Here is a 13549-nt window from a genome sequence, read left to right as displayed (position 1 = left end):
CAACTATGGTAAACAGCCGCCATCTTTTTTCCCCGTAGAAGAGGAAGCGCTTCTTCTTCTATGGTAAGCAACTGCCAAGGTAAGCACTCGCCCCCGTAGAAGAGGAAGCGCTTCTTCTTCTACGGTAAGCAACCACCCGCCCCCGTAGAAGAAGAAGCGCGCGGGTATTACGTTTCATTTCCTTTGTGTGTTTACATCTGTAAAGACCACAAAATGGCTCCTACTAAGCGACACGCGTATAACGCAGAATTTAAACTTAAGGCAATAAGTCATGCCGAAGAACACGGAAATAGAGCAGCAGCAAGAGAATATAACATAAGCCGGCCATTTTGGATCCCGTATTCGCCCAACTTTTTAATTCGGACACCGAAGGAGAAGAATTCGAGGGATTTATGAATGAAGAATAACTTCAGAAAGTGAGCGTTATGTTTATTTTGTGTGTTGTGACATTAACGTTCGAGCAACATTAAGTTATTGATGTTGATGTTATTGCTCTGCACTATTTTGAATTTTACTATGTTTGTGATTGCACATTTGCACATTACCGTACATTTTGGGAGTGAACAGAGTTGTTAGAACGCTGGTTTTTAATATATTATTAAAGTTTGACTGACCTATCTGACTGTTTTTTTGACATTCCCTTTAGCGCAGTTAGATGCGGCTTATAACACGGGGCGGCTTATAGGTGGACAAAGTTTTGAAATATGCCGTTCATTGAAGGCGCGGCTTATAACCCAGGGCGCCTTATGGTGCGGAAAATACGGTATATATATAAATAAGAGAAATACTTGAATTTCAGTGTTCATTTATTTACACATATACACACACATAACACTCATCTACTCATTGTTGAGTTAAGGGTTGAATTGTCCATCCTTGTTCAATTCTCTGTCACTATTTTTCTAACCATGTTGAACACCCTCTCTGATGATGCATTCTGCTTCATCTCCTTGTTGTGTGCGCAGTTGTGCACTGCACTCTCTAAAAGCTGTAGATGTTGTTGTCACATATGCATGTACAGAAAATGGCAGTGTTGTCCTGTTTAAGAGTGTCACAACATTGCTGTTTACGGCAGACGAACTGCTTTACGGTAGACGAAAACGTGACTGCTGTTGTTGTGTGTTGTTACCGCCTGGGAGGACGTTAATGAAACTGCCTAATAATAAACCCACATAAGAAACCAAGAACTCGCCCTCGATCATTCTACAGTTATAACGTGATTGGGCAGGCACACTGTTTATATTGTGGGAAAGCGGACGTGAAAACAGGCTGTCGACACGTCACTCAGGTCCGCCTGAATTTCGGGAGAAAATTTGTCCCGGGAGGTTTTCGGGAGAGGCGCTTAATTTCGGGAGTCTCCCGGAAAATCCGGGAGGGTTGGCAAGTATGAATATCAGTGATCATCTATCGATTTTCATAATCTATGACGGAAACAAAGGGAAGAGAAAAATGCAAAAGGACACTGCAAAAACTACACACAGAGATAAAGATGATCGGATTTAAGAATGATCTAAGAAAACAAAGCTGGGACAATGCGCAAAGAGAAAATTATGTAAATGAGGCGTATGTCAATTTTTTTTATACTTTCCTGATGCTTTTTGTCCATTGAAACAATTAAGCAAGAAGCAAAAAGACAATCAACCATGGATAACAAAGGTTAGTTAACAATGCTTACAACAACAAAAAATACATTATACAGAATATAACACAAAGATCTACAGAGGCAGAAAAAAAGTACATAAAAATATAAGAACAAGCTAACTAGCACACTACACACATGTAGAAAATAGATAAAAACAGTTATTGAAGAAATTTCAGAACCTCTTACGTATATCAGCAATCTCTCATTTCAAACTGGGAAAAAAAATTTACTGTACCAATTTATAAGACTGGAAACAAACACCAATTCACAAACTGTTTCCTTACTTCCGCAGTTTTCTAAAATCTTTGAAAAGCTATTCGACAACTGATTAGACCAATTCATAAATAAAAGTGAAACACTTGCCAATACAACCAATGCGGACCCAATACAGATTCCGAGCTGACATTTCAACATTCAAAGTAACAGAGGAAATTACCAATGCAATAGATAGTAAACAGTGTGAAGCTACAATATTTATGGGTCTAACAAAAGCATTTGAAAAGTTACACAATCATACTATAATAATAAACTAGAAAAGTATGGCATCAGAGGCCTGGTTTTGAACTCGATAAGAAGCTACTTAACCCACATGAATATGTGAAGTTATGCGAACATACATCAACATAACTAATTACAGTATATCCTGTGGCGTACCCCAGGGATCAACACCGGGACCAAAATTATTTAATCTCTGTATAAACAACATTTGTAAGGTTACAAAGGAGACACAGGTGACAATTGTGTTTTGTTCAGGAGAGAACACACAGAAGCTAATACAAATTATAACAAACAATTAACAAATTAAAAAGATGGTTTGATAAAAACAGACTGTTTGAATCTCAGTAAAACTAAAATAATATCATTCAGAGAAAGTCAAACCAATACAAATAGATTGAGTATATATTGAAAAGGTAAAATAAATCAAATTTTGGAGAGTAATTATAGATGAGAAATGAACTGGAAATCCCATGCAAAAAATATACAACATAAAGTAGCAAGAAATATATCAAAAGTGAACAAAGCAAAATATGTACTGAACCAAAAATCACTTCATATTCTTTACTGCTCGCTAGTGTTACCATATCTGCATTATTGTGTATAAATATAGGGGAAATAATTACATAAGTACACTTCATTCACTAACCATGTCACAACTAAAATCAGTTAAAATAATACATAATGTACGATATAGAGAACATACAAACACTTTATTGATCAAGTCTAAAATATTGAAATTCAAGGACTTGGTGCATTTGCAAACACGTAAAATTATGCACAAAGCAAACAATAACCTCCTACCCAAGAATGTTGGGTAACTGTTTTGCAATTTGAGAACAATGAATGAATACATCTATTGAAAGTTGGTATGAAGTGGAAATGGGTAGGATTAAATAGGCTTTGCTTCTTCCTACATGTTGTAATGAGAAATTAAAATGTGTATTATGTAATATTCTGACATTGTATACATGTTTGAAATAAAAAGAAACATAAATATAAGAAAAAATATTTATTAATAACAACACATTTATTTTTAAATATATAATATATATATTTTTTAGCCTTTAAAAAATATATATACGCATCGTTGCAAATCAAAATGACCATGACGTCATATGTGATGATGTCATATTAACCACGCCCCCCACATCGCTAGCCACACCTCCACCGCCACATACTGCAGTTGCAATTTCGGGGAGCGTTCCAGGCACTCCATTCAGTTAAACAACAGAATAAAAAAACAACGTCGCAATAACGTTGCAGCCCTCGGTACCGATCTAGAGAAAGACAAATAACACGTTTATTTGCTCTATGGGAAGTTGGCCAGGAGAACTCTTCGATAAGCACTCCTTGCATGGTGCCATTAACCTATTTTAATGTTTGATTTTATGAATTATTTTTAAAGTTATACCTAATTTCAGGTGTGATTGTCACAATCAAATTGCAGATAGTATGATAAATAAGGTTTTGGACTAAAGGACATATCTTCAAATCATAGTTCATATGTAATTATTTGTTGGTTATTACAGGGAAAGTTATGTTTCAATAATTTTTGGAGTAAATGTTCAAGTGACTCACTATTTTTTTTTAATAGAAATCAGTTATTTAAAAAAAGGTTGCATCTGGGTACAGGTTAAAAAAATAAGTGTCAAATTTGGACAACCTGCAGCCTCTTCATCTCCATGCTTCTCCTCTTTAGGAGTTGCTGTCTTCCACGATGGACAGAATAGAATGTCAGCCTTCCTGGCAATGAACTGCTCCACGAGGGGGTTCCCCGGCCCTTCGCCGTTGCTGTCAAGTTGCACAAAAATATGAAATCAAAAGTTTGTCAGAGTAGAAACTGAATGTCAGCGCACACGTCAAAAAATATTGTGACACCCAGAACAATATCATCAATCAAGGGTATGATTCAAACAATATGGAATATGTCACCTTGTATGCATGGTATATCCAAAACCTAAGAATTTGTAGATTAAATTATACTGACTGATTGTGATTTAATTGGCCAGGCCATCAGAGGTGCTGTAAAAAAAAATGATTCACATCCGAATTGCCATTCTTATTTATTCCGAATCAATTTTCTTTTTAATTTGTCATCTAAGAATCTGTTTTTAGGCCATCCACTGCATTTGAGTGTCTACAAAAGCGCTATATGAATCTAATCCATATTTATTATTATAAGCACAGAGATGGACTAGCTTTTGTAACCTTTTTTGAGACGGAATTACTTTGATACTTCCACACAGAGTAAACAGATATACGCAACAAGTCTGAAGTTGATATTAGGTATTGAGTTGAGAGGGCTGTGCGCTTCGCTTTGTCACCAGGAGCATCGGCGCTACTAAATTAAAAAAAATGAGTAGCGCAGAAACATTTTAGTAGCACAGAAACAGAATGTCTTAAATATCACAATTAACTCCCTCGTTTGAGTCACACATTAAGAGTGTTACTAAAACGGCCTTCACTCATCTCCGTAATATCGCTAAAATTCTTTCCATTTTGTCCACCAGCGACGCTAAGATCATTATTCATGTGTTCGTTACATCTCACCCAAAAGCCTCTCAATTATAAACAAAGCAAAACTATACCTCAATGAAAATGCACTCCGTACTCTATACTGCACCTTGGTACTAGGGATGTCCCGATCCGATATTTGGATCGGATCGGCTGCCGATATTTGCCAAAAATTGCGTATCGGCAAGGCATGGGAAAATGCCGATCCAGATCCAGTTTTAAAAAAAACTCTGGTCCGTGTTTTCGAACGCACCGATTTAAATAATACATTCCACTTTTCTGCTGCTCCGTAATTTCCGTTCCGCATTTTCCAGCACACCTTCAACACATCCACAATTCTCACGCAGTTGCTTTTAGCTGCTGGCATTACACAACAGGCTCTTCTCACTCTTTCCTGTGTCTCCCTCTCACAGACAGCGAGCGCACCTTCTTACACACGTCACATACTGTCACGACACACGTCACATACGGTCACGTCATACGTCACATACGTATACGTACTCCCCAAGCAGAGAGGTAGCAGCATGGCTAACGTTAGCTGTGATGCTAGCGCAGCCGTGCGAGCAACGCTCCCTCTAAGGTGCGCGCCTGCAATTGCGCACTGTTTAAACGTCCTCTGCGCATAGCAAATCTATGCCACGCACAAAATCAAATAAAAAAATAAGCGCAAAACAATTTTCGACACACGGACACGACAGAGACAACAGTTTTCGTCATCATTGTTCAAATATTGTGACGTCTGTCGAGACGCTTATCTCCATTTGGTGCCACACGCCCACACCATCAAAATGCATAGGCAAAAATTTCCACATCAACACCGTATGAAAAAAATAGTGATTTTTTTTAGTTGTGATTTCCTTCTCTGCATGAAAGTTTAAAAGTAGCATATATTAATGCAGTATGAAGAGGAATGTTTTAATGTAGACATGCAAGCCTTGAAAGAACATTTTGAAAATCAAGACTACATTTCCTGCAAATGGGTGCATTTCTACCCTATATTTTAATTTTAGATTTATTCTCATATCAAACTCTTTTGGCTGTCTTTTTGACACTTACATCCGGCGCCCCCCTCCACACCCTGGATTATAAATAATGTAAATAATTCAATGTGATTATCTTGTGTGATGACTGTATTATGATGATAGTATATATCTGATAGTATATATCTGTATCATGAATCAATTTAAGTGGACCCCGACTTAAACAAGTTGAAAAACTTATTCGAGTGTTACCATTTAGTGGTCAATTGTACGGAATATGTACTTCACTGTGCAAACTACTAATAAAAGTCTCAATCAATCAATCAAAACACATAGAATCATCATACTGCTGTGATTATATGCATCAAGTGTTCATTCAAGGCTAAGGCAAAATATCGAGATATATATTGTGTATCGCAATATACATGCTCGGATAGGCCAGTATCGGTCAGTATCGGTATCGGTCAGTATCGATATCGGATCGGAAATGCAAAAACAATATCGGTATCGGATCGGAAGTGCAAAAACCTGGATCGGGACATCCCTAATATATATTGAAATATAATGTAGGAACCAGAATACTAATAACAGAAAGAAACAACCCTTTAGTGTGAATGAGTGTAAATGGGGGAGGAAGGTTTTATGGGTTGGTGCTCTAATTGTAAGTGTATCTTGTGTTTTTTATGTTGATTTAATAAAAATAAATAAATAAATTTAAAAAACGATACCGATAATAAAAAAAAAACGATACCGATAATTTCCTATATTACATTTTAACGCCGATATTATCGGACATCTCTACAAATTATTGTTACAGTGTAATAATTATTGTTACCTGTGGTAATGCCACTATGATACAACATCTGTATTATAATCCTTGAACAAAGTAAGAGTGAAACTCATGTGAATAATCACTGAATAGAGAACTGGGGGTGGGATTAAATCAGGGGTGCTCATTACGTCGATCGCGAGCTACCGGTCGATCTCGGAGGGTGTGTCAGTCGATCACCAGCCAGGCATTAAAAAAATAGTCCTAAAAATGAGCGATCATAAATCTTGACTATGACGTCACTTTCGTCACTTGATTGACATTCACGGCACCCGAGGGTCTTCTGAGATGACGCAGGCTGCTGCCAGCTCATTAAAATTACCGACTGGAAGGCGAGAAACACTTTATTTCAACAGACTCTGGCGCCGTACCTGTCCGCAAAACTCCAAAGACCGACTGCACAGTTGCGCTAACAAAATAAGAGTCTCAGAAAGCTGGCGTGCACAAGCTAGCAAGCTACGGAGTTTGCCGACAATGTATTTCTTGTAAAGTGTATACAAAGGAGTACGGAAGCTGGACAAATAAGATGCCAAAAACCAACCACTTTCATGTGGTATTGGACAGAAAAGAGGACTTTTTTTTTCTCCTCCATTCGAAAATGCGGACGTTATCAGCACCACTGTCTGATTACAATCAATGCAAGTCATCAGAATCAGGTAATACACCAACTTATATTCTTGTCTTCATGAAAGAAAGGAATCTATATGTGTTAAACATGCTTGTATTATCTTTAAACACCTTTAACTTGTTAACAATATTAACTATATGTGTTAAACATGCTTGTATTATCTTTAAACACCTTTAACTTGTTAACAATACTAACTATATGTGTTAAACATGCTTGTATTATCATTAAACACCTTTAACTTGTTAACAATATTAACTATATGTGTTAAACATGCTTGTATTATCTCCCAACTCTCTCGTTTGAGTCACACATTCAGAGTGTTACTAAAACGGCCTTCTTTCATCTCCGTAATATCGCTAAAATTCGTTCCATTTTGTCCACTAGCGACGCTGAGATCATTATTCATGCGTTCGTTACGTCTCGTCTCGATTACTGTAACGTATTATTTTCGGGTCTCCCTATGTCTAGCATTAAAAGATTACAATTGGTACAAAATGCGGCTGCTAGACTTTTGACAAGAACAAGAAAGTTTGATCATATTACGCCTATACTGGCTCACCTGCACTGGCTTCCTGTGCACTTAAGATGCGACTTTAAGGTTTTACTACTTTCGTATAAAATACTACACGGTCTAGCTCCATCCTAGCTTGCTGATTGTATTGTACCATATGTCCCGGCAAGAAATCTGCGTTCAAAGAACTCCGGTTTATTAGTGATTCCCAGAGCCCAAAAAAAGTCTGCGGGCTATAGAGCGTTTTCTATTCGGGTTCCAGTACTATGGAATGCCCTCCCGGTAACAATTAGAGATGCTACCTCAGTAGAAACATTTAAGTCCCATCTTAAAACTCATTTGTATACTCTAGCCTTTGAATAGCCCCCTTTTTTTTTAGACCAGTTGATCTGCCGTTTCTTTTCTTTTCTCCTCTGCTCCCCCCTATCCCTTGTGGAGGAGGAGACACTCAGGTCCGGTGGCCATGGATGGGGTGCTGGCTGTCCGGGGTCGGGACCCGGAGTGGACCGCTCGCCTGTGTATCGGTTGGGAACATCTCTGCGCTGCTGACCCGTCTCCGCTTGGGATGGTTTCCTGCTGACCCCACTGTGGACTGGACTCTTACTATTATGTTGGATCCACTATGGACTGTACTCTCACAAAATTATGTCAGACCCACTCGACATCCATTGCATTCGGTCTCCCCTAGAGGGGGGGGGTTACCCACATATGCGGTCCTCTCCAAGGTTTCTCATAGTCATTCACATCGACGTTCCACTGGGGTGAGTTTTTCCTTGCCCTTATGTGGGCTTTGTACTGAGGATGTCGTTGTGGCTTGTGCAGCCCTTTGAGACACTTGTGATTTAGGGCTATATAAATAAACATTGATTGATTGATTGATTGATTAAACACCTTTAAGTTGTTAACAATATTAACTATGTGTTAAACATGCTTGTATTATCTTTAAACACCTTTAAGTTGTTAACAATATTAAGTATATGTATTAAACATACTTGTATTATCATTAAACACCTTAAATTTTTTAACAATATTAACTATAAGTGTTAAACATGCTTGCATTATCATTAAACACCTTTAACAAAAACATATATTTCATAAACAAGTAAATATAAATTATATATATGAATGAGGTAGATCCCCACGACTTGATCAATTGAAAAGTAGCTCGCCTGCAGAAAAAGTGTGAGCACCCCTGGATTACAAACTATACATTACCTTTTGCACTATATTAACTTATATTATTATGTGTTGTCAACTTTTATTTATTTTTTTTAATGTCATTGCCTGAAATAAATAAATAAATAAATGGGGGAAAAAAAAGAATTATCGAGATATATATCGTGTATCATGACATGGCCTAAAAAATATCGCGATATTACTAAAAGGCCATGTCTATCTCCATAATGACCCAAATAAAACACACTTGACTTACCTTTCATACGCAACCTTACAAAGGTCAGTCACCACGTCTTGGAAGTCTGGGTTTTCAGTTTGTTCACATTTAAGCGTGCTGAATAGTGACTCTCCGTGATAAGTCAGACACTGTCTCAACAAGTCTCTGTCCATGATGCTCTTATTTCACATGGTCGGAGTTCTCCGCATAAAAAGGGAAACTCATAACACGTGTCGCAAAAAAAGAACCGAAAACAAAGAATGTTTAGTTAAGTGTTCGATGGAGTCAATAAAAAAAAGCAGCACTTTTTGGCAGCGAAAACGTCCACGCTAATAGGACAACACGACGCCTTTTTGTCTGTAACCCGTGAAAATCCCAGACTATGACGAATACTTGTTAGAAAACAAGACAATAGTCTACCGTTTAACGCGAATTTGACCAAATGTAAGTTTGTCGTCACTAGAACTGCTAGCATGAGCACAGCCTGTTTTGGGAGTGAGGACGCTTATTCTTCTTCTTCGTTTTGAGGCGGGTCGCAACTCACGTTACAGGTGCATAGCGCCACCTACTGTACTGGAGTGTGTATCCTCAGGGTGAGTACTGAGAATAGCAGACTATATTGGTATATAGCAGAGGTGGGACCAAGTCATTGTTTTGCAAGTCACAAGTAAGTCTCAAGTCTTTGCCCTCAAGTCCGAGTCAAGTCCCGAGTCAAGACAGGCAAGCCCCGAGTCAAGTCCAAAGTCAAGACTGGAAAGTCTCAAGTCAAGTCCTAAGTCCTGCATTTTGAGTTTCGAGTCCTTTCAAGTCCTTTTAACCACAGACTAATATATTAACACAGATTGTGTATGCTTTTCAAACGCTGTATTTATTTATTAAAACAAGTGCATTTTAAATTGCAGGAAAGAAAATTGTGCTGACATTGCACTTTATAATAGCACTATTAACCAGTCATTTTAAACATTAACTCATTCCTTTACAGAACAAACACATTGAAAAATAAAGTGCAAATGTACTTATTTGTACAAAAGTGTTAACATTGAAAAAACATGACATATACGTGAACATAACAAAAAAGTTGTACTTTTTATATGTCAGGGCCCTATGCTGCATTGCATTTGCAAAAGACCAAATTAGCCAAGAGTCTGTCAGTCATTTGTGCACGATGGGGGCGTAGTATGATGCCACCATGGCTGAAAACTCGCTCCACTGGAGCACTGGAGGCAGGCACTGCAAAGATTCTCATGGCCACTCGGAACAGTGAAGGAAGAGTCTTCATGTTCAATGCCCAGAATAAAAGGGGGGAGAGAGTTGTTTTGGGTTGGTGCACTACTTGTAAGTGTATCTTGTGTTTTTTATGTTGATTTAATTAAAAAAAGAAAAAAAATATATATATATTTCTTGTGCGGCCCGATACCAATCGATCCACGGACCAGTACCGGGCCGCGGCCCGGTGGTTGGGGACCACTGAGGTAAACAACCAACAGTATGTCAGAAAGCTAGCTAAAACGGTACACATATTCATAATATAGTATACATTTTAACTGACCTTTATTTGACTATTTTTGTCTTTTTTTAGGTGGCTAAAATACGCGGTGCTGCTGACCGCCGTCTAACGTTACGTGTGATATATTGACTAACGTAACCCTGCTTAAAAAAAATCACTGAACAAAAAGTATGAATAAGGTAGTGAACTGCAACAGATTCCCGTGTTTGCAATAACGTTATAACGTTAGCAGTGAGTTTACAGCCTCACTGATTTAACTACACAGCAAATAAAAGTCACGTTACTTAGCCAATAAACGTTATCTTACATTCAAAACTTACCGTTCTTTGTGCAACTTCAAATGCCGGACGAAGTTGGAAGTTGTTGCCTCTCCATCAGTAATTTTCGAACCGCATGTGTTGCATACTGCAAACCGTTTTGTGTTGACCACCTCGTAATTTTTACACCCAAACGAAATTATTTTAGGTATCATTTTTTGTTCACTGGCGTGTGGTTTGGACATGTCTTCTTCGTTGGTTGTCCTGCAATTTGATTGGATGAATGCTGTGTGATGAAAACAAAGTAGATCTAATTTGATTGGCTGTTGTACTGAGACCACACCAGCTGACACACGCAACGCTGATAGACAAGTACACAATGAAAAATACGGAGCGCTCCCGAATAACTTTTTCATCTTTGGGTTTTGGGGAAAGTAGCAAGTCATGTCAAGTCATGTCAATTCAAAAGGCTCAAGTCCAAGTGAAGTCACAAGTCATTGATGTTAAAGTCTAAGTCGAGTTGCAAGTCTTTTTACATTTTGTCAAGTCGAGTCTAAAGTCATCAAATTCATGACTCGAGTCTGACTCGAGTCCAAGTCATGTGACTCGAGTCCACACCTCTGGTATATAGCAGGGGTCGGCAACCCAAAAGAGACAAATCTGTCTGGAGCCGCAAAAAATTAAAAGCCATATTACATACAGATAGTCTGTCATGAGATATAAATTGAATTAAGAGGACTTAAAGGAAACTAAATGACCTCAAATATAGCTACAAATGAGGCATAATGATGCAATATGTACATATAGCTAGCCTAAATAGCATGTTTAGCATCGATTAGCTTGCAGTCATGCAGTGACCAAATATGTCTGATTAGCACTCCACACAAGTCAATAACATCAACAAAACTCACCTTTTATGCCATACTTGCCAACCTTGAGACCTCCGATTTCGGGGGGTGGGGGGCGTGGTCGGGGTGGGGCGGGGGCGTGGTTGGGGGCGGGGCTAAGAGGGGAGGAGTATATTTACAGCTAGAATTCACCAAGTCAAGTATTTCATATATATATATATATATATATATATTAGAGCTGCGCGGATAGGCAATTATTTCATCCGCAACCGCATCAGAAAGTCGTCAACCATCCGCCATCCACCCGATTTAACATTTGATCAGAACCGCACCCGCCCGCACCCGCCCGTTGTTATATATCTAATATAGACGATGCAAGGCATTAGTGAGGTTATAAAGCTTTTGCCTGTTAAAGAAAGGAGACTGATCCAATGCAGCACAGACATTCGCGTGCCACGCTGTCACGACCCAGACGCACACCAGTGCGCAATCATATGGGAGCCGCGCTGAGCGCACCTCCAAGCGCGTCTCGCTGCCGGCGACGGCCGGGTATGGGCCCGACGCTCCAGCGCCATCCATTTTCAGGGCTAGTTGATTCGGCAGGTGGGTTGTTACACACTCCTTAGCGGGTTCCGACTTCCATGGCCACCGTACTGCTGTCTATATCAACCAGGGTGAGCCCCACCCCTTTCGTGAGCGCACTGCGCGCGGAGTGACCCCTGTTACGCGCCCCCGGCAACGGGGGTGGCGGGCAGGTAAGCTGCGCGGGCGGGGCGCGCGGAGTGACCCCTGTTACGAGCCCCCGGCCACGGGGGTGGCGGGCAGGTAAGCTGCTTACCTGCTGCGCGTGACGCCGGCCGCGGCAAAGGCGGACGAGGCGGGGTGTCGGTGCGGTGGGCACGGTGGTGACCCTGGACGTGCGTCGGGCCCTTCTCGCGGATCGCCTCAGCTACGACTCCCGGTGGGGCCCTCTCGGGGGAAGGGGCCTCGGTCCCGGACCCCGGCAAGGCGTCCCTTCTCCGCTCCGTAAAAGTGTCCATCTCTTTTTTTTTTCTTCTTCTGTTGTGGCATATGCTGCAGGTGCCTGCTCGTTTTTCGTATGTGGGTAACAACATTTAACTATGTATATATATTTCCGAATTGGTTTAACTGCCACCCGCCTGAATCTATTTAAAATCTAATTTTTTTTTATTTCAACCACCCGACCCGACCCGACCCGCGGATAAAATCTAATTTTTTTTAATTTCATCCGCCCGATCCGCGGATAATCCGCGGACTCCGCGGTTGTGCCCGCAAACCGCGCATCTCTAATATATATATATATATAAGAAATACTTGACTTTCAGTGAATTCTAGCTATATATATATATTTTTAATTATATATATATATATATAAGAAATACTTGACTTTCAGTGAATTCTAGCTATATATATATTTTTTATTATATATATATATATATATATATATATATATATATATATATATATATATATATATATATATATATATATATATATAAATAAAATAAATACTTGAATTTCAGTGTTCATTTATTCACACATATACACACACACATAACACTCATCTACTCATTGTTGAGTTAAGGGTTGAATTGTCCATCCTTGTTCTATTCTCTGTCACTATTTTTCTAACCATGCTGAACACCCTTTCGCAGGTACCCAGAAAGGTTTCGAGTACCACCAAAAAAAATGAATCTCTGAAGACAGTATAAAAATCTGTGTTAAAGATTTACAAATACTGTTTGTATAATAAGCATGTTATTTTTTACAAATGAGGGTTAAGAGTTCAGTACTAAAAAAAAAAAGAAAAGAATGTGGCTTAAGTACAGTTTTTTAATCGAGCTGCTGCATTTTTTGGTTGGGTTGTTTATTTATTTTGAGTAACTTCTAAACATTTCTAAAAGGGGAGGAATGTAATAGA

General features: G+C 39.1%; 1 protein-coding gene across 1 annotated transcript in view; it reads right to left on the bottom strand.

Annotated features, from left to right (window-relative positions):
* Window positions 1-9520, bottom strand: part of ttc14 (tetratricopeptide repeat domain 14) — a 45730-nt gene extending 36210 nt beyond the window's left edge. Inside the window, exons 1-2 of the mRNA XM_061975518.2 lie at window positions 9035-9520; window positions 3804-3931 (exon numbers count right to left, since the gene is read on the bottom strand). Coding sequence (XP_061831502.2) covers window positions 3804-3931; window positions 9035-9168 — 262 coding nt within the window. The 5' untranslated portion in view covers window positions 9169-9520. The remainder of the gene's footprint in view (window positions 1-3803; window positions 3932-9034) is intronic.
* Window positions 9521-13549: the final 4029 nt, after the last annotated feature.

Source organism: Nerophis lumbriciformis, linkage group LG14 (assembly GCF_033978685.3).
Source record: "Nerophis lumbriciformis linkage group LG14, RoL_Nlum_v2.1, whole genome shotgun sequence".
In the NCBI taxonomy this organism is placed as follows: domain Eukaryota; kingdom Metazoa; phylum Chordata; class Actinopteri; order Syngnathiformes; family Syngnathidae; genus Nerophis; species Nerophis lumbriciformis.
Note: the sequence above shows the minus strand (reverse complement) of the source record. Positions and strands in the feature narration are given on the sequence as shown.